Below are 22,324 nucleotides of genomic sequence, written 5' to 3' on the forward strand. Positions count from 1 at the left end.
TTATTCAAAAGCACCAGTACATTTCAGATACTTTGAGCTTTTGGTCACTACAAACTACACTCCCATCAGCCTGTATCCTACTCGTGATGTTTAAGAACTGATTTGGTTTGTATTTTAAAGGGTGACTTTTATGGAAATTAGTCATAGCTGTCCATAGCTCTTGATGCAAACCACACATCAACATGGACTTCATGGAACCAATTCCCATGATAGTGCTGCTTGAAAATTCATGTGACTCAAAGGGGTTTGAATTCTCAGATGAATTTAAATCACCTCTCTCCATGAATTAAAAAAAAAAAATCACCTTCATTTGTATGGCTGGCTTGCTTTTAAAATCTTGTGTTTTTGAAAAACAGATAATAGATCCCTTTGTTGAGGTGGAGATTATTGGGTTACCTGTTGACTGCTGTAAAGATCAGACCAGGGTGGTGGACGACAATGGTAAGATAATCAAAGTGATTTCTTCTTTTGAGAGTAAAATATTAAATAATTGTAAATGAATTAGTGTCTGTTACTGCTTTCTAAATTGCAAAGCCTCTTATCTGATGAAATCAAATGATTGTATTTTAACAAATTATTTCCCAGATAGAATTTCTGGTGTGGAGACAAACAAATTAGAGGTGTAGGGCAGGAGTTGTTCCCCACATTGTCTTTTAACCAAATTGTTCTTAATCTCCTTCATGCAGAAGTTCAAATCCATGTGTATCTGTATTTGTATCTATCTCAGGGCTCGCCTGGGTATCCCTGCCAGCTCCCAGGCAGACCCATTTTGTTTTTAAAGCAATCCTAGAGGCAGATCTGCCACATTAATGACTGACATGATGGAATTGTCACTGCTGCTGCTGTGCCCTGTGCCTCCTGGAACTGAGGCAAGCGCTCGCTCTGGACTCGTTTCCCACAGTGTGTCCTGTTTGCCCTGCAGGGTTCAATCCCGTGTGGGAGGAGACCCTCACCTTCACCATCCACATGCCCGAAATCGCCCTGGTGCGCTTCCTTGTCTGGGACCACGATCCCATCGGGAGAGACTTTGTGGGCCAGAGAACTGTGGCCTTCAGCAGCCTCGTGCCTGGTGAGTCCCCCTGTCCTCCTGGGCGTGCAAATCCACCCTCAAACCCAAGGAGGGCATTACCAGCATGAGAGGATAGATTTTATAAATCTTTATCTCTGTGACATCATGTGAAGCTTGGACAACTCTTCTGTTCTCTTAGGGTGCTTTATGCACCATTCCTCAAAGGAGTTTGGTTGTCTGTGCTTTTGGAAATTACTGCTGGTGAGTTTTTTATAACTTGGATGCAATTTGTACTGGGGCTCAAAAACCTGTGAGGACCCCAGAGAAGTTTACTAAAGGCACAGGTGGCCTCCTGTGTATAGATCACTTCTACAGACTGTCATTGCTAGCTGGGCATAAGATGCAAACTGCTGGTTCTTGGTGGAGGTTTGTGTGGGAATATTCCTATTTCTGTTTCCCCAGGCTATCGCCATGTGTACTTAGAAGGACTGACAGAAGCTTCCATATTTGTTCATATAATCATTAATGAGACCTATGGAAAGGTAGGTACAGCTGGAAATGTACATCTTCCTTCTGATAAGAACGGGTTTAAATGTAGCCCAGAACCTCCCGGGATTTGTGCTGGAGTGCCCAGGAGGCTCAGAGTGTGTGTGGGGTTTCCTTGCAGGAGATCAGCAAGGAAACTTCACCATACCATGGCTCCACTCTAGCTGTGCACACACTTGCAGATGCTCTTACTGTTAGCACCTAACAGTTATCCTGTCTAGGTACAGGAGGGACATTTCTTCAGTGCACTAAACCCATCTTATTTTGCAAGTAGATCTTGAGAACTGTAGCTGCACCAGAACATAATATTTGACAAGCTATTTTTAGCAGCCAATTTAATAAATATAAATTAACCTAATTTAAATTTACGTTTTAGTGCATAGATTTTGCTTTTCTGCAAGTTTGCTAATTTTAGAATGTTTTTAAAGTGAAAGTGAAAGCAGTGATTTTTCTGTGTTTTCAGCTGCCTTCCTTAGCTGTTTCCATCTGGAAACAAGCAGCACAAAGAAATTAAGGCCACGGTCAGCAGAATGCTAAAGTAAAATAGCACCTTAGCAGTGATTTAAGAAATGAAGATAAACACAAAACCTTGACCTTTGTGAGGTTTGAGGTTGCAGAGGACACTCAGCCCTCAGTCTTTGTGCCTGCTGAGAGGATGCAGAGAATGTCATGACAAACATGAACCCCAAGTTGTGCAGCACCCACAGAAAGCTCAGGGGAACAGAGAGAGAACAGCAGGGAGAAGGGCCCAGGGCTGAGGTTTGCTCTTGCCCAGATCCTCTCCCAGCTCCACTTCCTTTCTCCACCCTGATCCCACAGATCAGGGACTGGGATCTCATGTATTGGTATGTGCACACCCAGACATATCTGTGAGATCCCATCCCCTGGGGACGGTGTGCAGGGGGCTGTTTGGCTGCTGCCCTTGTAAGAACAAATGTGCTCAAGAAAGCCAGCAGTGTACCTCCAGAGGGGAGGCAAGGGGAGCAGGAGGGGACACCAGCTCTGTCCCGGGGTCTGTTCCCCTGATGCTGCTCTGAATCAATGATGGGCTGCACTGCTGCTTCTCATAGGCTGAGTGAGGAGATCTGCCCAGTTCCTGGGGGACACATATTAAACTAGGAAATAGCTTTAAATGGTTTGCTGTAGAGTGGTTCTGTGTACAGCTGATGTACTGTTACCTTATTTGCTTGTGTGGCAGTCTTGAAAACATTAGCCAAATGGATTTGCATTTCTTTTTGCCTTTCAGTGGAGCCCTTTAATCCTCAATCCCAGTTACACAATAATGCACTTTCTAGGAGCCACAAAGGTAGAGCTCATGAGCATGCACTTTGCACTTGCTGGGCACAGACTTTCCAGCGGTTCCCAATCGCATGATCTGCAACTGCCAAACTGGAACCATTCTCCATGCAGGCTCTGAAACATCTGAATATTGCTTTGATGAAACCCATGCATAGAAAACTCCACGTTAATGTGCAGCCTGTCACTGCCGAGCACTTCCCAGAGCCTTGTCAGGTCCCATTAGGAGACCGAGCAAAGCTCTCTGGTAACTGTGGCAGGCTGCCATCCTAATGAGGAGAAAGGCAGGCATGCATGAATCCATGGAGACCTGTGCTGGGAGCTCCTTGCTCAGAGTAGCTGTGAGTGGCTTGGTGTGAATTTTTGCTTTGCTGCGTTTTGAACTTTGTCGTCATCGCTCATAAGCGCTGTGAGAGCAGCTCTCAGCCTCGCGAGCGAGCGTGAGCTCAGGCCGGGCTGTGCTGTGTCTGTCCCCGCAGAGCAAGCAGCTGATGGGGCTCCGAGGGCTGTTCTCCAAGGCGCCCAAGGCGGGCACGGCCGAGGCCAGCGGGCACCACGTGCGCAAGCGCTCCATCGGCGAGCGCATCCTGCGGCGCACGGCCAGCGCCCCGGCCAAGGGCAGGAAGAAGAGCAAGATGGGCTTCCTGGAGGCTGCCGAGATGAAGGACAGTGCCTCTGAGCCAACGGACCTGAAGGACAAGGAAGGGGTGGTCCGGCGGCCGAAGCGCGCCTCGCAGGCGCGTCCCGCGTCCATGCCCGTGGACAGATTCCTCATGGTAGAGCTGCCCTGCCCAGCAGAGGACACTGCCCAGGAGGCCACGGGAGAGCAAAACACATCTGGTAAGATGCTTCCAAAATTACTTTTGGTGAACGGTCAGGGCTCCCCTCGCTTCTTCCAAGAGTGCCTGATTCCTAGCAAGCATTAAAACCAGTATCTATTACAGCAAGTTTACTTCTATAGCCCCTGCTTCATTAAATCTCCAAAGGAGTGAGTCACAGAGCTCAAATCTGGCATAGAAAGGCAAGAGGATTTGTGGAGAAAACATCCAATATGTGTTTTTCGAGGAATTCAAACCCTTGCCCTTGTGAATGCTGCCTGCTGGTAGAAGATCCAAACGAAATCCTTGCACTGTAACACTTTGCAGTAACCACATGTATAAACCAGTCTGGAGTCCAGCTACTCGATGCTTTGGACTCAGCTTGAAGCATGCATCTTGTTTTCAAGTGTTGTGTGTTTTAACAGAGCTGTTTTGTTCTGTCTTTATTGCCACGCTTCTTTATAGTACAAATGTGACTAGGAACACAGCTGAAGGTAATGCCACGTGCAAGCTATGATGTGGTACCTCATTAACATTACTATAACAAATATTACATCACCTGCTTGATGTAATAGACATTCCAAGGAAATTTCAATGAAGTGCCTGCAGTTGTATTTTTCCATTTATTCATGTCACTCGGATAATTTGTACTAAACCTGCACAACCCCATGATTAAGTTCTGTCACAACTGTACCTGGTTTTGCGTTCTCCATTTGTCTGTCTAAGGACAAAATTGCTGTTGATAGACAGAGCAGAGTCTTGTATGCCACTAATATGTTTCTCATTTAATTTAGCCAACAGTGATGACAATACAAATGAGAAGGAAACAAGCTTGAAAGAATTGGGTTTTCCACGTTCAGAGCAAAAGTCAAATGCTTCAAATTTAGCATCTCAGTTCAAGAAGGAGAATGACCAGAGGGATTCTTCAGCTGACTGTTTAGTACCACCTCCACAGGAGCAACCTGAACATTTGGTTTTTGCAAATGGTGTAGCTCAAGCTAATCACCTTGTGGATTACCAGGAGAATAATCTTTCTGATGGAACTGTCCCCCTAACGCAAGATTCTGACTCTGAACTTCCCACGGAAAAATTGCACCACAAAAACCGTGCAGACGGTAGAAAGGAAGATGACACAAAAGGATCTAAGGAAGGGAAGATCAGTCTCATGGGGACTTCTGTTTCTCAGAACGCAGAGGTGGAGAATCACAAATATGACATGAAGAAAAGCACTGCAGCACCTCTTTCCCCTTCTGCTGTGTGCTCTGAGGGTCCCGATTGTCACTCCACGGTGGCCCTGCAGGACAGTGACATTTCTCACCTCATTGATGAAGTCTCTCTCTCGACTGAGAGCGAGCTGGACAGCGCTGTGTCCACTCTCATCGGGCAGCTCGATGGCACAGATGACCAAACTCCCCTTCCCCCCGGCTCCAGCCCCCACGGCAGCAGCAGCCAGACCCCCAGGGTGGGGGCTGCAGTCCCACACGTGTTTGCTGCAGACCTGAGCAGCCCCTGTAGGCACAACTTCACTCCCACAAAATCCAACAAATCCTCTTTATTCTCCACTCCGGACACAGCCATGTTCTCCAGCCTGGAGGTTGCAGAGTATTCCACATACGCAATTATCCACGAGGCACCTCCATCTTCTGAATGTAAGAGCCACAGGGCATTAGTTTGCAAGAAAAGATTAAACAGTCTAGAAAGTAACTTGCCCGGCTCTTCTTGTTCTTCATCCCTTTCTTTGCTAAACGCAAATCCCAAAAGGAATTGTGCTACAAAATCTGGACCAAGCTGGGAAGCCCCCGAGCCTGCCAGTTCTTTTGGGTCCAACAGCCTCATCTTTGAGGAGGCGCTGGGGCGCCCTGTCCCCGGGGAGCACTCGGACAGCAGCAGCCTGCTGGAGGTGGACGGGGACTGCCAGGACCTCCTGGTCACCGCCTGTGAGTACAGACGGGAGGACATGAGCCAGCTGGCTTCTCCTGTGAGCCTCAGGCAGAAGCAGGACGGTGCTGACAGGACCTCTGGGAGCAGCTCCACCGCTGCGCTCTGTGCCGCTGCCGGGCACCGCTCCGAGAGCTCCGGGGCTGCGGGGAGCCAGCTGTTTTTCCCCGCGTGCGAGGACGCTGGGGCTCTGTGGCAGCGGCCCTCGGAGAAGCACAGGGCTGCGGCGTGTGCCCCCCAGGCCAGCCCAGCCTGCCCCCCGCGCCCGGGCGCCCTGCCGTTCCCCCCTCACCCGGCCATCCAGCAGAGCAGCCCCTGCAAGTCCAAGAGCCTTGGAGACCTGACCTCGGAGGACATTTCCTGCAACTTTGAGAGTAAGTACCAGTACATCAGCAGGAGCTTCGTCTCCTCGGGCCTGAGGGACAGGAAGGCGGCCGCCGTGCAGGCCGCGAGGCCGCACTCCACGGACGCGCTGACGGAGCAGCTGCGGAGGCTGCTGTCGCCGGAGCAGGACGACAGCCGGGAGCCGCTGTGCCCCAGGCAGCCGGACGAGGACTGCCCGCGGGCCCTGGTGAGGAAGCTGTCGTCCCGCAGCCAGAGCCGGGTGCGGAACATCGCCAGCCGCGCCCGGGAGCGGCAGGAGGCGGCGGGCAAGCCGCGGCCGTGCGGCGGCGGCGCCGTGCCCGGGGTGGTGCTGCGGAGCAAGGCCGCGGGGCCGCCGCTCGCCGCCAACCGGCACTCCACCGGCTCCTACATCGGCCGCTACCTGCACGGCTGCCCCGCCGAGCGCCGCGGCGTGCCCGAGGGCGCCTGCTCCGCCCTGCGCTGCGGCGAGCTGCCGCTGCCGCCCGGCGCCCAGGAGCAGCCCGAGATCTATTTCCTGCTGCGGCTCTAGGCTGTGCCCGGCCCGCCCTGCTGCTCTGCGGGGACGGCAGCGAGGAGCTGCTTGGAGCCGGCAGGGTGTTCCTAAACGCAGGGTCGTGCCAGTGAGGCAGTGGTGGTTTAACGTGCCCCTGCCTGCCAGGGCTGCGGGAAGCGGGAAGCCTCCATCCCCAAGGGTGCTGACGGAGCCCGTGTGCGTCTGTAGCGTTCCGTGTCCGTAATGCCCTGCTCCAAAGCCTGACATTGCACTGAAGGCAATACTGGTTTCCTCGTGTCTCGTCCTCCTGCTTGGAAAAACACTTTTGGTGATCACTTTTGGCCTTTTGTGAGGATTCTCCAAAGCACTGTGGTGTCTGGAATGCTGGACTGGGGCTTGTTCTGCCCAACAGGCAGCGACCCTTCGTTAGCGTCACTCGTTCTGAATTGTTACTATAAATTTTACATGTTTTCATGTATGAACTGTGAGTCTGCAGCAAATGGTTTGTAGAATTAGGGTTAGTCCACATTTGTGAGTCCTGTGTAGATTTGTCTTCTGCCCTCTCTACAAAGTGTGACAACAGTTGTCTTCCTTTTTGGTTAGTGTGTTGATTTGGGACAGAGTGGAATGTGGGAGTAATTCTGCTTTTATGAATGAAAACACTTAATTTCTGCTTATTTTGTTATGTATTTTTGCTGTTGGTTGTGTGAGTAGCTTCGGTACAGTAGATCCATTTTCTGTATATTTGTAATTTTATTGCTGAATTGTCGACAGTCAGTGGAATATTTAAGCTGACGTGGTAGAGTGACTATTTTGACTGTTCACCTTTTTGTATGAAGGCTGAAAGTGAATTGGGTGAAGGAATCTCAGATACCTAAAGCTTCCCTGTAGGGAACAACATAGCTTTATTTTGGTTGGAAGATACTCTATGCCTTTGCTGTAAGTTTTTCTGATATGTCAAAGACGTACCTTTTACCTCTTTCTTTTGTAATGCAGAGTATTATTATTCTTGAAAACGTCATTAAAATAGATTTTTAAGCACTTGGTTACATGTTTTCTGAAAAAAAAAATCTATCCAAACAGATTGGTGCTGAATCCAGCAGCAGTTAGTGGCAGCACACGTCTGTCTTGGCAGGAGATCCAAGGAGGGAGGCTCCTTCATGTCACAGGGTGGTTCTTGGCTGGAGGTGGCAGCTGAGCTCTGGTCTCCCTTCTGGATCAGGAGCCACACTGGAGTTTGACTGTTCCACCCAGGCTCTTACACAGGAGAGTGGCTGTGGTACCGCTTGGGACAGAACAGTGATTTTCTAAACAAAAAGCCTTTTTCCATGGAGGACCAGAACCTGACACTGGGTTAAGCCCTTAGGCTTTGCACCTGGATTTCTCATAGGCAGGATGCGGTTTGGCAGGTGTGGCTCAGGCCTAGCAAAAGTGCCTTGTGAGGAAGCAAATGAGAAGATCTCCATTGTGGGAGGTGAAATAACTTGCTTTAATTGGAATTAATTTAGAAAAATTGTATGGTGCTTGCAGGAGGTCAGGATAGATTATTGCAGCAGTGTTTTATCACATAATCTCTTATACTGCTCTCTTAATTTTAGAAGTTAATCCAGATGGGGACAGTTCTTTGTGTGACAGTGACATTTGGCTAATGGAGCAGGGCAGGGTTTCTGTAGTGCAGCTGAAGCCAAATACACATCAGCCTTTATATAGATCTATAAAACATTTCTTCAGTTTTTAGTTTAAATGAACAGGCCTCATTTTCTTTCATGGAGTGGAAGCAATACAAACAGATGTACCTGCTGCCAGTCCAGCTGCTCCTGTGGGGATGTTCCTGCCATGAAGTGTCCTGGGGTTCCTGAACCACCCTGCTGATCCTCCAGTGCCAGGTGTTGTGTGTCACTGGTGAGTACTGGTGGTGCCAGCCCTGACCTGGGGTGGGACACTGTGGGTCAGAAGTGTTTGTGTCACTGTGAATTGGTGCTGCAGCAGCCATTTGGGGTCCCAGAAAGTCCAGCCTGGGGGTGACATGCTCTGAGCAGCAACCCCAGCCCCTCCAGAGCTCAGCCAGAAGCTCTGGGACCATCCGGTGTGTGGATCCCAGCAGCACTGCACAGAGCCAGGGGGCTTAGGCTTCTGGGTGGGACAGACCAGCAATGTGCAGTTCAGACATCGAGAAGGCCATTCAATTTTAGTCCTCTCCCAAAATTAATTAAACTGTCCGGACAAGGCTGGAGCTTGTTGAACATCCCTCTAGTGAAGACTTTTTTGGTGCAGAATCTGCACCAACACAGAACAAACAATCACTTCAGCCTAGTAAAGGCTAGTGACTCACATCCTGGGTTAGCAGGCTTAAATTGCTTTGCTAATTCATGACAGAAGGCATAAATTAAGCTGTTCAAGAATCTGCAGAGAACAGATGGGTTTGGAATATTACTTTTGAGAAATTACATATTTTCTAATTCAAAGCCGGGAAGAGCGTCCAGTTACATTTATATGTTTGTTTACTGGAATGTCAGCAGCCCCTGCTTTAAACAGTTGCACAGAATGTTCCAGGTGTTAGGGGCCATTCCACATCCCTCACTCCTGCACAGGAGCCCCTGTTCTGACACTTTGGTAGGAGAGCTTTCATCCTGAATTTCCTGTTCGCATCTTAAATAAGATTAAGGTAAGAATAAAACATTTGGTGAAAGAACAGCCAGATTTTCACCCAGGAGCATGTTGGGTCAATTTTGTTCTTGGGCTGATGCTCATTTGGATTTGTTTTGATAAGATTTGAATGCTGTTCCTTTTTGCAACAGGGAAAATCATGCGGGACCCTCAGTCACACACGAGACAGTGGCACAGTGATTACACTGATTACAGATCTGCTTAGACATGCAGGAGAAACAAATTGAATTTCTACCAGAGATTATCTTTTCAAGTCCTGTGTTGGTTGAGACAGAAAGAAATTAAAATGAACAGTGCCTGGCTGGCCTAGTTGAGGTGGGATTTTGTGCTTTTAGAAAGCCATGGAAGTGGGAATATCTTTTTTTGCACGTGACTTTAGCCTAGCTATGGAGCAGCCAGGAGAGTTTGCAGTCGGGGTACAGCTGAGTTACCTGGCCTTGCCTTGCCTCTGCTGCCAGTGCTGGCCTGGCAGATGGGCACAGCTGTGTTTGTTGCGAGGGGAGGGATGCAGGGAGAGAGAGAGAGCAGCTGCAGTGCTTTCTTAGTCCTTGCTTCAGGAACAGCTGGGGGTTTAACATGAAAACCCTCTGCAGCAGAGCCTTGCCCTGTCACTGCTGCAGTCCCAGCAGCCTTTGGAGGGTCCAGCTCCAGCCTGAGCTGCACAGGCTCTGCAGGTGGAGCCATGTGGATTTGCTGCTCTGGTTCCATGTGTGTGCAGTGAAATCACAGGAAAGGGATGCTGAGAAGGGAGTTTGAGGGTCTGAACAGCCTGAATCTCACTGGTTGCTTGGCTGGGCACTTGCAAATAAAGATAAATCCCATTCTTCCTGGTGGGTGCCTTTAAAAGAAATAGGAACTGTCGTGTTAGACTTCATAATGACACAGAAATAGTTCCTCCTTTATATTCAAACCAGTCAGGTCTTCTCCAAACCCCACTATCCTCTGATCTAATCCCAGCACACAGGGAATGCAGCCACGTACAAAGTGACACCAGGGGTAGGAACTCTGGTGTGTGACAGCCCAAAACTGAGTGTGGAGCAGCCCTGTGGCTGTGGGGGAAGGCTGTGACCTCCTCCCTTGAGGAGCCAGCTCGCTGGGCCCACTGCTCTGTGCAGTTGCTCGAGGAGCAGCAGATTCCTGGAGGATCTGGGATGAAGCAAACCTTGCTGCAGCACCGGCTGGGATCTGAGTGTCCCACTCGGAGCTGCACGGGGCACTGAGCTGCCCCAGCCCCGGGAGTGGCACTGATCGCCCTGAGCTCTGCTGCTCTGCTCCAGCCCCTGCTCCAGGCCTCCCCCAGCCCCGGGAGTGGCACTGATTGCCCTGAGCTCTGCTGCTCTGCTCCAGCCCCTGCTCCAAGCCTCCCCCAGCCCCAGGAGTGGCACTGATCGCCCTGAGCTCTGCTGCTCTGCTCCAGCCCCTGCTCCAGGCCTCCCCCAGCCCCAGGAGTGGCACTGATCGCCCTGAGCTCTGCTGCTCTGCTCCAGCCCCTGCTCCAGGCCTCCCCCAGCCCCGGGAGTGGCACTGATCGCCCTGAGCTCTGCTGCTCTGCTCCAGCCCCTGCTCCAAGCCTCCCCCAGCCCCGGGAGTGGCACTGATCGCTCTGAGCTCTGCTGCTCTGCTCCAGCCCCTGCTCCAGGCGTTGCTTGCGTGGGTAATTACAGTGCAGTTCCCCAGCGCAGTCAGACAGTATTTATGTGATCCCATTTCAAGGCGTAATAGACTAAAGGAAGCACATTTTTAAGTAACAGATGTCTGGAAGCAGATGATTAATTTGTGCTGAGTTTTCAAGCGCTCATTTAACTTACAAGCTCTTTAAAGTGGATTCTTTAATTTAGCGTTTCACGTCTTCAACATTTATAGTCAAATCTTATTTCAGTTGAAGATGTGTTTGTCCAAAGTGATACTTTTAAATTTAGTGGAGTTCTGCAAATGAGCACCGCTCAGAGAACAGAATATGAAGAGTTGCAGAGTGCTGTAAGTCATGCTAATTTGACTTTTTATTTCCAGGGCTGGTAACATTTTTTCAGTAACATGGAAATTCAGCTGCATCCAAGAGGATCCTCCTGCAGTGCAGAGTTCAGCAGGGTGAGGGAACACAACTGAGTGTTAAATTTGGGGTGCTTTAGACAGTTTGAATCCAGTGTAACTGGGGCAGTGGGTGGAGTTTCCCCAGGTGTGTGCTGGGGTGGGGTCTGTTTCTTGTCTGCCTGTCCAGGCTTGGTCCATCTGAAGCTGTTCCAAAGGCACCAGAGATGGCAGTTTGGTTTAAAGCATGTGTCAGATTTCTTGGACTATTTCATATTTGTTTTCCAAACAGAGGCGATGCTGAGTGAGCAAGATGGTAATTAATATTCTTGTATTTGTTTTGTCTTGGGACTATGATGTTAAATATCTAGAATGTGCCTGGCCTTCTAAGGGTGAGAGTGCATGTGCTGTTTGAATTAATTTGGATAAGCAGCAGTGATATTGGCCTGAACCCCACGTTTCTGCTGTGGCTTAAGCCCCCCTGGATGGATTTGGGCTCTGGCTGCGTGCGCAGGGTGTGGGTGCTTCATTGGGTGCTCGTTAGCTCTCTAAAGCTAATGGAGAGGTGGGGCTGCAGCATGGAGCTGTGGGAGCACTGGGGCCATGCAGCCCTGGTGGCAGTGGGATCCTTCCCCACCCAAACAGAGGCAGAAAACTGCAGGGGGTTTAATCTTTCGGCATTTCCCCAAGCCAACGCGTGCTTTCATGAGAGAAACCAAGATTTACCAATCAATGCCGTTTTTAATTGGAAAGGTAAATCCTCAGCAGCTCCTCTGGTCTGTGGTGCAGGCACGGAGCTGAGCCAGCCTTGCAGCAGGAGTGCAGCAGCGAGGGAAAAGGGCTGATGCTCACATGTGCAGGGATTGCCCTTTGATTGCCTGGCAGAAAAGCCCTTGTTCTGACCCAAAGGAGGTGTTTCTCCAGCCAGTAGCCCAGGCCCATCCACCACCAGGCCAGCAGGCCCTGCTCTGCTGTGGGTCTGTGCTGGGAGTGGTGCACAGGGATTCAGTCCAGAGCCAGAGGAAATGGTTCCTCTCTCTGGGATGGTTTTGGCAGCAGCTCCTGCTGCACATAACGGAGATGCTGAAAGCTCTGCAAGAGGAATCCACACAGCAGGCCCTGTGCTGCTCTGATGGGAGGCTTTAGACAAGGAGTGACTCCATGTGTTTGGTTTGAGATACATAATAATCTAAATTAGGCCAAAATTCTGAGTTGGTGGTCATTCACATCCCATATATGTTCGTTTGTTACCAAGTGGAAGAAGTGGGGGGTGATGGCAGCCCTGCAGTGCTGATCCACCAAAGCCTTCCCAGGCTCAGCAGTCCAGAGGCTGCAGCTGCTGAATGCATTGCTGTTCATTTTTTATTGTAATGGTTTTAGAGTGAGTCAAACCATATTGATTGACTGGTGAGAACTGGAATGTGATAGCCAGTTTGGATTTCCCAGACACTCTTCCTGAGGCATCTCCTCTGCAGGAGGGACAGGAACACAACCCCTCAGAGCTCACAGTTTGCACCCCCAGCAGAATCCAATGGCAGCCTCCTGCTTTTGCTGAGGAAACCATTCCACCAGCTGTTCTCTTGCACAGCAGCTTTCCTTCAACCTCTTAGATGGACCAGGGTAAACAGTAATGGAATGTTGTTAGTTTCTTGAAGTTTCTTTGTTGTTGTTTCCCTTGAAGTTTCTCCAGCATTTGTTAGTTTTTCCATTTAATTTCCACTTCTTCCAAGGAAGTTACTCCAACCTGAGCAGTGATCAGGTTAATTTGTTGATTTAAAAAAAAAAAAAAGTTTAAATTGATACCTTCTTAGAGGCTTTCCTTCCATGGCTTTTCCCAGCCATGCTCCTGTGCCTCCTGTCCATATCAGTTTGTGGTGATCTAAGCTGTGGATAACATTTGATCTGTGCAGGCTGCAACAAATCCTGTGTGTGTGGGACCAGAGAGACAGAATTTTCACCCCCTCCACAGAACAAACCCTGGCTGCTCTCAGATGGTCAATTATCTTAATTGACTTCTCACTATTTATGAACAGATCTTTAATTAATCTTCCACTCTTACCATCAGATTTCTCCCCAATCTTTCCCCAAGTGTGAGACGAGGTGATTTCTATGCACTGAACAGATGGATCTGACAGCAATGCCATATTCTCCTACCAAAATTGACAGGATAATAAGTGGAGATCTTGTTAAACTTGGCTGTGTTACCATCAGTGCTTGTTTGCTAATATTTCACAGCAAGGCAGACTGGCTGACAAGGCTTTGCTGAATGCATTGGCAGCAGCCTTTTCTGAAGCTTAAAGAAATAAAGAAGAAAAAAGGAGCAGGGATGGCTGGAGACCTTTCCAAGACCAATCCAGAATATGCTGGGGAAGCTCAGGGGCTGAGGGACATGGATCTGACCCTCCTGCCAAAGGCTTTTCCATCCAGGCAGCTCCTGAGCTACCCAGAATTACACACAGAGCTTTGTTTGGCAAAAGCTGGGAGTCTCTCCAGATCATGAATCTCTTCAGCAACTGCAGCCTCTCTGCTGAACTCTGGGCCGGGCACAGCTGGGCACAGCTGGGCACAGCTGGGCACAGCTGGGCCTGGAGGGCTGAGAGGCAGCAGGAATGGACTGGGGGTGGCAGCAGCAGCAGGGGAGGATTTGACAGAAACCCCTTGGGTTGAACTTGGCCCCCTGAGCCACACAAACGCCTGCGGGAGCTGGGCACAAGAACTAAATAGCTGCCAGACAGACACTCGTTAAAGTTTAATTAATCATCAGACACTGAGTGGATCCAGCTCTGGGACTTGCACACCCGGGTCTGTCACTGTCCCGTGTCTGCTGCCAGCGCTGGCAGGGACCCCGGGTGCCTGCAGAACAGATTGTCACAGCTGTGGTGCCACCCTGCTGCCTCGTGCTCTTTGTGTGCCCTCGCCTGTCAGTGCCTGAGTGACACACAGCTCCTCCAGACTGAAATGATCCTTGGTTTGCAGGGGACAGGTTAATCCTCAGTGTATTTAGTAAACCTGTGTGGAGGTACTTAGGGGTGTCAGGTTTGTTAAACTCAATGAAGTCATGTATTCTCTGGGGTCAGAATTTGTCTGGAATTTTTCTCCTCCATTTCTCATGCGTGGCTCCCCCTTTTTTTTTTACAATTTCATGCTATAGACAAAAAAAAAAAAGTTTTGTTTATTTTGTCACTGGGCTGCCCTTGTGGCCTCTCCATGTGGCATCCCTGGCATATGTCACTTCTCACTGGTGAATGTCACTTTTCACTGGTGAATGTCACTTCTCACTGGTGAATTTATTATGTTGTCAAGACTCACTACACCTGTTGATCAGCAGGGATAGTAGGAAAACAAAAATATCTGTTAAAGCAGTCAGCATCTTTAGGAGCCTGAGATGAGCGAGCTCTCCTTGGTGGCACACGTGAGGTCAGTGCCCCTCCACCCTGGGGACACCCCTCATCCTCACCCCAGGCGTGGGCAGGAGGAGCCAGACAGGGGCTGAACAGCAGCAGTAGAGATGAGCTTTGAGTCACACCAGGTGTGCAGGGTCAGTCCTTCCCTGGCTCCATCACAGCTCCCGCTGCTCCAGGACAGCAGCCTGGGGAGAATTGGGCTCTCTGGAATGTCTGGGGATTTGGTTTGGGCTTTGGAGTTTGGTTCTTTGGGTTTTTGGTTTTTTTTAAAGTGAATCAGAGGCTTTGTTCTTTGCCCTTTTATAAATGAAAGAAATGCCATCTGTGCTGGAGGAGCTGCGGGGTGGCTTTCCTCTCCAGGCGTGTCCTTCCCTTCTGTGTGCTCAGCCTGAGGAGCAGCTCGGCCTCCAGGGCTGGGTGTGACCCAGAGTGACACTGGAGCCTTCCCCCTGCTGCCCCAGCTGATGGCACCGGGCTGGGGGCTCGGGGGCCGGGGCTGTCCCCTGGGGCTGTCCCCTGGGGCTGTCCCCTGGGGCTGTCCCCTGGGGCTGGCCTGGGCTGCTCTGGGGGTTCAGGGGGCCAGGGCTGTCCCCCGGGGCTGTCCCCCGGGGCTGTCCCCTGGGGCTGGCCTGGGCTGCTCTGGGGGTTCAGGGGGCCGGGGCTGGCCCCTGGGGCTGTCCCCTGGGGCTGTCCCCTGGGGCTGGCCCCTGGGGCTGGCCTGGGCTGCTCTGGGGGTTCAGGGGGCCAGGGCTGTCCCCCGGGGCTGTCCCCTGGGGCTGGCCCCTGGGGCTGGCCTGGGCTGCTCTGGGGGTTCAGGGGGCCAGGGCTGTCCCCCGGGGCTGTCCCCCGGGGCTGTCCCCTGGGGCTGGCCTGGGCTGCTCTGGGGGTTCAGGGGGCCAGGGCTGTCCCCTGGGGCTGTCCCCTGGGGCTGGCCCCTGGGGCTGGCCTGGGCTGCTCTGGGGGTTCAGGGGGCCGGGGCTGTCCCCCGGGGCTGTCCCCTGGGGCTGTCCCCTGGGGCTGGCCTGGGCTGCTCGGGGGGCTCAGCCCAAGGGCAGCAAGGGCAGTGCCCAGCAGGAGCAAAGCAGTGCCCAGCAGCTCCTCGTGCCCAGGGCTGGAGCAGCCCCGGGGGCAGGGTGTGCAGGGTGTGGGGCCATGCTCCACTGGGCTGTCAGCATGGGGCATCCTGGGCAGGGTTATTTTTTCACGCTGGATGGGAGCATTTAAGGTAAGATTTGATCATTATTTTTCAACTTCTCTGTAACCATGGAGACCAGGAGCTTCCTAAGGCAGAGCAGGAGCTCTCGAGGTGCAGCTGGAACTCGCTCAGACATTTCTGCCTCTTTTGGCCCCTTGTCAAATCCTTTTGCTGTCGGGAAGCTGGAACAAAGAATCAGAGCAGCATCTGCAGAATATTACACTTCAAATTAAAGTTCAGTGGGATAAACGTGAGTGGATCTGCATTTGAAAACAAAGGGTAGCTCAAAAGCTCCTCTCCCACAGCCCCTGCTCTGAACGTGGAGGGTATGTGCCAAGAAAATGAGCAGGTACAGCAGATCTCTTCCTTCTCTGTAAAACAATAGCAAAGAGGACCTGTACCTGGAAATGACAGAAACTGAGGAGGTGGAAAAATATGATGGAAAATATCTCATTAGTCATCTCTATTTGAGTCTGTAAACTGTTGGATAGGGATAGGAAAGTCTCTATCATCTGACCTGCCACGATTAACTGTTCCCACTGTGACAGGACTGCATTGTGCCAGGTCCAGCTTGAAGGCAAGAGCTCTGATGGATCAGTGCAGTGAAGCCTGACTTTGTTTAGCATTCCTGCATCTTGAGCTAATTCTTTTGCTAAATGTACACACGGTCCTGCCTTAGTTCTGTTAGATGATCAACAACTCTGTTGTCATCCTTAGATCCCTACACCCGTGTTCAGAGAGCAGAATTTATTTCCTCAGCATTTGCTTTATTGAACTGCAGTTTGTTTAATCTTGGGATATGGCAGCAGAGAAAAATGTTGGGAGTTTTATTTCTGTAATTCCTAGTAGGAGCTCAGTTTCACTGCTGTCTGTGGCCGATGAGTCCCCTCAAGAGCTGGGTCTGTGGAGTCAGTGATTTCAGTGTCCAGGGCACATCCCTGAGGGGGCTGAGCTGCCCCGGCCTGGCTCCCAGCAGGAATCTCACCTCCAGCAGCCCTGGCTTCCCTCCATGGAGGGAAATAAACTGCAGAGAGAGTATTTCCTGGATGTGGAGCAGATAGCTCTGTGAAACAGCAATACAGCCATCCCTTAAGCAGAGCCCATGGATTCCTGATCCTCGTCCTTGGCTTAACTTGTCCAGCATCTGCCTCACTCCTCAGCCTGGGAATGCCCAGCACCCTTCCCTGTGCCAGCAGGAAACGGGATTCTGCAGCAAAGTGTGTTTTACTGAATCACAAAGCCAAGAATGTGCAGGTCTGGCTGGTGTGTAGCAGGACTGTTCAGCTCCTTGAGTGTGGCAGCAATCCCTCCCAGCAGGGAGGGAGAAGGGAACAAGCCCTGAGTGCAGAGATGTGCTGGGAAATGCATTTGTGGCAATGAAAATTCATTGATTTGTGGTGCAATGAGTTGTCACATGTCAGGAGACACGAATAATGGATATGGAGGAATTTTAATAGGATTTTTAAAGTTATCTGGATCCTGAGTCGCACTGCAGTTCTGTGAGATTTCAGCCCACACAATCATCATCTTGTTCAGAGAATTGTTATACATAAAGTTTGAGTAGCTATGGGGGAATTGTTTTCTTTTCTCTGTATTATACAGAAGGCTGAATTTAATGACAGCAGAGGAAATGTCAGAACTAAATAAATGACTAATTCCTTGCAGCAGTAGAGCTGGTGCCATAAAACATAAGGTAATAAATGACAACTGTTTAGACAGGCTTGAGCCACCCTTACACTTCCAGGCATTTTAACGGCAGAGGGGGGCTGTGAATGCTTTTCTCTGAAGCCAAGGAGCCGTGGCAGAACCTGGGATTCCCTTGGGATGCTGCCCAGGCCGTGGGCTGGGTGGGCAGCCTCGGGTGTGGGTTGTGCAGCCCCGCAGACAGAGGGGCTGCACCTTCCTCCTCTCCCTGGGGAGCTCTGCCTCACTTCAGGCTAAAAAATCCCTCCCTCCTAAAAGCCAGCAGTGAGTGGTGGGGTCCTGTGTGTCAGCGGGTCCTTGGAGCAGTCCTCTGTTAGCCAGAGCAGACCCAGTGAGTGGCCACAGCTGGTGCTCACCCTGCATCCTGCCCTCCTCCTCTGTCCCTGCCTCTGTCCCCTCCCCTGGCTCCCGTCCTGCCCCAAACCCCGTGTGACACACACACAGCACACTCCAGTGCCCCTGAGCCAGGGGTGACAGCATTCCAGGCTCTGCATGCTTTCATTAATCTTTATTATAATAATATAATCAGCTTTGAGATGTGTTGAGCAAAAATTTAAAAGTCCTGGTTTTCTCCTTAAAAAAATCAACGTGCAGGTGTGGCAGGGCAGCAGTCTGAGGCTCAGATGTATCGATATCAACATGGGCAGAGGGATCATTCAGCAACAGGCTGTTTAAAAACCCAGAAGACAAGTTGGGAAGGAGATTTAATAAGGAAGGAAATGCTCTGTGTTCTGTTGTCCTGGAGCAGCTGCTGTTTATGAAATTGAGGCACACAGTGTAACATCACAGAGGTAAAAGGGTGGAGTAAGCAGAGTTCAGAGGCAGTAGGAGCTTGTGTTGGGACGTGCTTATGTTGGGATGTCGTGTTTGGTGGAAGACAGTCCCATAATTTAAGATCTGTAATTAGTTCAAGATCTATTTTATTAGGAAGATATTTTTCCCAAAAGAGCCAATATGCAGCTAGATTTCAGTACTTACATGACTTACTAGAGACTCCTTAATATTTGTTAAAATTGGCAGTGGAGAGTCAAAGAGGCTTTTTGTAGTTCTGGTATCTCCTTCAATGAACTTGGAACCATGTGTTAGCAGCAAATTAGTGAACAGCTGTAATTATGCTAAAAATATGATGTTGAGAGGATTAGGGCAGGCCAGGAAGAGGCTGGGCAGTGGGGTGGCACAAGGCAAGGTGAATCTGCCCAAAGCAGCAGCCACGAGCACGGCTCCCGGGCAGCACTGAGCCCGTGTGCCAGGGCTGCAGATCCCTGGATTCCCTGGCTGCTTGTGGAGGGTGCCCTGGGGCTGCAGGGGAACAGCAGCCTGGCCCTGCACTGCCCTGCTTCACAGGCCATGCCCTGCACAGCCCAGTGTCCCTCGGGCAGGGAGAGCCGTGCTCCAGAGATGGGATCCTGTCAGTGAGCTTGGGGATCCTGTCAGTGAGCCTGGGGAGCCACACGTGCCTGGGTCACAGCCCAGTGTCCCTCCTGTGGTCTGGGTCACAGCCCAGTGTCCCTCCCGTGGTCTGGGTCACAGCCCAGTGTCCCTCATGGCCTGGGTCACAGCCCAGTGTCCCTCATGGCCTGGGTCACAACCCAGTGTCCCTCCCATGGCCTGGGTCACAGCCCAGTGTCTCTCATCTCCTCGGTCACAGCCCAGTGTCCCTCACGGCCTGGGTCACAGCCCAGTGTCCCTCACTGCCTGGGTCACAGCCCAGTGTCCCTCACTTCCCGGGTCACAGCCCAGTGTCCCTCACTGCCTGGGTCACAGCCCAGTGTGTGGCCAGGATGACCAAACCTTCGGGCAGCACCTGTGAGGTGTTTCCCCGTCCCTCTTTGCCCTCCTGCTCCTTCCCCCCAGCTCCTGTTCCCTGCAGGAGCTGAGCTGGAGCCCTTCCCGAGGCTGGGCAGGGCAGCAGTGGCCTGGTGCAGGTGTCCCCTGCTCCTGCATCCATGCACCCCCTCGCTTTGTCCCCAGATCTGTCACAACAAACTGCACCTACAGCTGGGGAAAAGCAGCAACAGACCAATGAAAAGTGTCCCCAGTACAGATTGATGAGCAAGGTAATGGAATGGGATCATTCTGACCCAGGGGTTATTTATATTTGCCTTTTTAATTTGAAGCATCCAGAACAGTTTGAGAGTTTTGATGTGCAATAGAAGCCTGACCTGTTTTCTGCCAAATTGCAATTGTACAGCCTTGGCTTAGCAATATATTGCCAGCTGGAACTGGGGCAAAGTAAATCCACATACATTATATAACTTGAATTGGTTTATACAAGGAGAAAGGGATATATCTTAAGCCTTTTAAATAAGGGATAAGTGCAATACTGGGAATTTGTTAATATTATCTCATGCTCAATTTTAAAATGCATTTCCAGGTGCAGCAATTAAAGATGAGGATGTTGAAGTGATGGCATCGCTGGCTTCCCTGTGTCTGGGAGCTCTCACTGCAGGGATGGGGTTGAGTGGTCTTGCTGTGGTGAGGTGAGGTTGGGAGGAGCTTGCTGGATATACCTGTATGGGCAGGGAGAGCTTTCCTCACAGCCACAAAAGCAAGGAGATCAGTCATTTGTCAGAGGAAATAGAAATAGCTGTGGTTTAAGGCCCAGGCCCTCCTGTAATGTTTGTCAAAGTCAGTGAGGAGCTCCAGAAGCAGCTCCTTCTGTCAGTATTATTGACCAACCTGGAGAGAACCATCCAAAACTTTTAATTTTACTAGAAGAAAATTAATTTGTTGACATTTTAAAACATATTGACTACTTTGGGGAGGCTAGAGGATAATACTTTGAAATATCTCCATTCTGTAGGTTTTTTTAGGTCATCATTGCAGTGTCAGAGCCTAGGGCAGGGCACAAAGAGACCAAAGCTGTGATCTTAGTGGCTCCTGTGTACACCAGTATATAGCAGATAATAATTATGCCTAACTTCATGCTTCTGGAGTGGCTGGGGGCGAGGTGCAGTGGGCCAGGGGTGAGCACTGCGCTGGGAAATGCAGTCCAGGGGCCTTGCAGCAGTAAGTGTAGTACGGACAGCAAATTAAAAATAAATCAACTAAAAATAGCCTGTACATCAGCAAGCCTGGAACTCGACACACTGTCAGTCAGCTGGCCCAGAGGAGCCCCAGGTGCCTGCCAGTGAGGGAAGGGAGCAGCTCTGCTCAGCCCTGCTGACTGGAATGCCAGAGCCTGGGAATTGTTTCCACGTGAGGGCACGGGCTGCTTTGGGAGGAGCCGGTGTCACAAAGCCCCCTCTCTCTCCAGCTGGCAGGGGACAGTTGTCAGCACAGGACAAAGGCCGAAGAATGGCCTTTTAAGACTGTCCTACTGTGTTTTCAGGAGGTTTTTAATGCTGTCATGGCTGTGAGCGTTGGCACGCTGGAGGCTGTGATGGGATCTGACTGAGTCTGAACGTTGAGGTTTGTGCTGCCCTCGTTCCTCCCCCACGGAGAGCAGGGAGCAATTCCTTCCAATATCCCATCCAGCCCTGCCTGTGGCAGTGGGAAGCCATTCCCCCTGTCCTGTCCCTTTGGTCTCTCCCAGGTTCCTGGTGCCCTTTCCCGAGCCCTGCTGTGCAGTTGCTGGGTGGCATCCTTGTGACAGCTCCAAACTCCTGCAAGGAGTCACAGAAGGGATGGCCCGGAGGTTCCTTTGAGCTGTGTGAGGGACACAGTTTTACATGGAGTTCTCTGGGATCAGTTTCAACTCACCTGAGCTTATTTTAGGAGTTCAGAGCCATGGCACCAAACCCTGCACTGCCCTGCAAACCTGTCCCGTGTCACCTGTGGGATGAGGACACCTGGCACTGGCAGTGTCCCAGTCCATGCCCCAAGGAGCTGCACAAACAGAGCTCGAGGACATGGCCAGTGCATTTCAGATCCTTCATTTAATAACCGTGCACCATAAAGAATTGTATGCTAATGTGTCAGTACAGAAAGACGTGGCACGGAATATTAACTGGCTCCATTTGAATGTTAATACATCCAGAATTTAAGGTCAATGTAATTACCTTTGCTACTAATTTAATTAGCATTCATTTAGAAGAAAACATCCTTTGGCATTTGACAGCATTTAAACTTTATGTTGCTTGTTCAGAAGTAACTCCCCAGGGAAAAAAGTCACTTAGGAAATGTCTGAAAAATCCCAAACTCTTTGGAAATTAAACTGTTGCTTTACTTGCCTTCCCACGTGTCTGCTCATACAAAGATAAGCCTTGGGGAAATCCTCAGTTTGCAAGAGGGAATGTATCAGATAATAATAACAGTAATATTCACTGCATATATTTGTATCAGTTACCAGCAGCATCAGTTTCTCTGCAGAGGGGAAGTAAGTGATTTTTATGCTTCTTTTGGGGTTTTGTATATTCTAAACTATTGCTGCTGGTTGATGGTGATGGTAACTGTTCATGTAACACATGGAGTATTTTGACTTCAGTATTTTTGGGGATTTTTGTAGCCTAGAACACTCGATGGCAGTTCCCAGCACCTGCTGAAGTGGCAAAGGCTGGTGCTCAGGTAAAAATCCATGGAAAGTTCTGACACGCGTTTAGACAGCAAGAAGATCTTGCTATCTGCTGCTAAGATGATCCAGCAGAGATTATCACACCCCCAGGAGGGTGATTTGCCTCCGTTTTTGCTTTAAATCCAGACTTCCAGATAACTTATCAAAAGACTATTTTTAGAGATGATATCCCTATAAAAATCTTCAAAACTATCTTTCCCCCCAGCCTCCAGGCTTTCCTGCCTGTGCTTTTACTGGCAGCACGATTGTAAAGCTCTTAAGCCCCTACAGAAGATAACATGCTCTTGATGAGGTTTAAAGATAGCTTATTTCAGATTAATTTAAATGAACCCAGAAGAAACTGACTC

General features: G+C 50.4%; 1 protein-coding gene across 7 annotated transcripts in view; it reads left to right on the forward strand.

Moving 5' to 3' along the window:
* Positions 1-7,507, forward strand: part of PLCH1 (phospholipase C eta 1) — a 55,927-nt gene extending 48,420 nt beyond the window's left edge. For 5 of the 7 annotated variants that reach the window (XM_038146247.1, XM_038146248.1, XM_038146249.1 and 2 more), the window contains 5 exons: positions 357-441; positions 923-1,069; positions 1,472-1,551; positions 3,331-3,691; positions 4,464-7,507. In XM_038146247.1, the coding sequence (XP_038002175.1) occupies positions 357-441; positions 923-1,069; positions 1,472-1,551; positions 3,331-3,691; positions 4,464-6,502 (2,712 nt within the window). In that variant the 3' untranslated portion in view covers positions 6,503-7,507. Of the gene's footprint in view, positions 1-356; positions 442-922; positions 1,070-1,471; positions 1,552-2,801; positions 2,862-3,330; positions 3,692-4,134; positions 4,164-4,463 lie in introns of all 7 variants that reach the window. The other 2 variants (XM_038146253.1, XM_038146252.1) reach the window with 2 other exon arrangements.
* Positions 7,508-22,324: the final 14,817 nt, after the last annotated feature.

This window comes from Motacilla alba, chromosome 9, assembly GCF_015832195.1.
Source record: "Motacilla alba alba isolate MOTALB_02 chromosome 9, Motacilla_alba_V1.0_pri, whole genome shotgun sequence".
Lineage (NCBI taxonomy): Eukaryota > Metazoa > Chordata > Aves > Passeriformes > Motacillidae > Motacilla > Motacilla alba.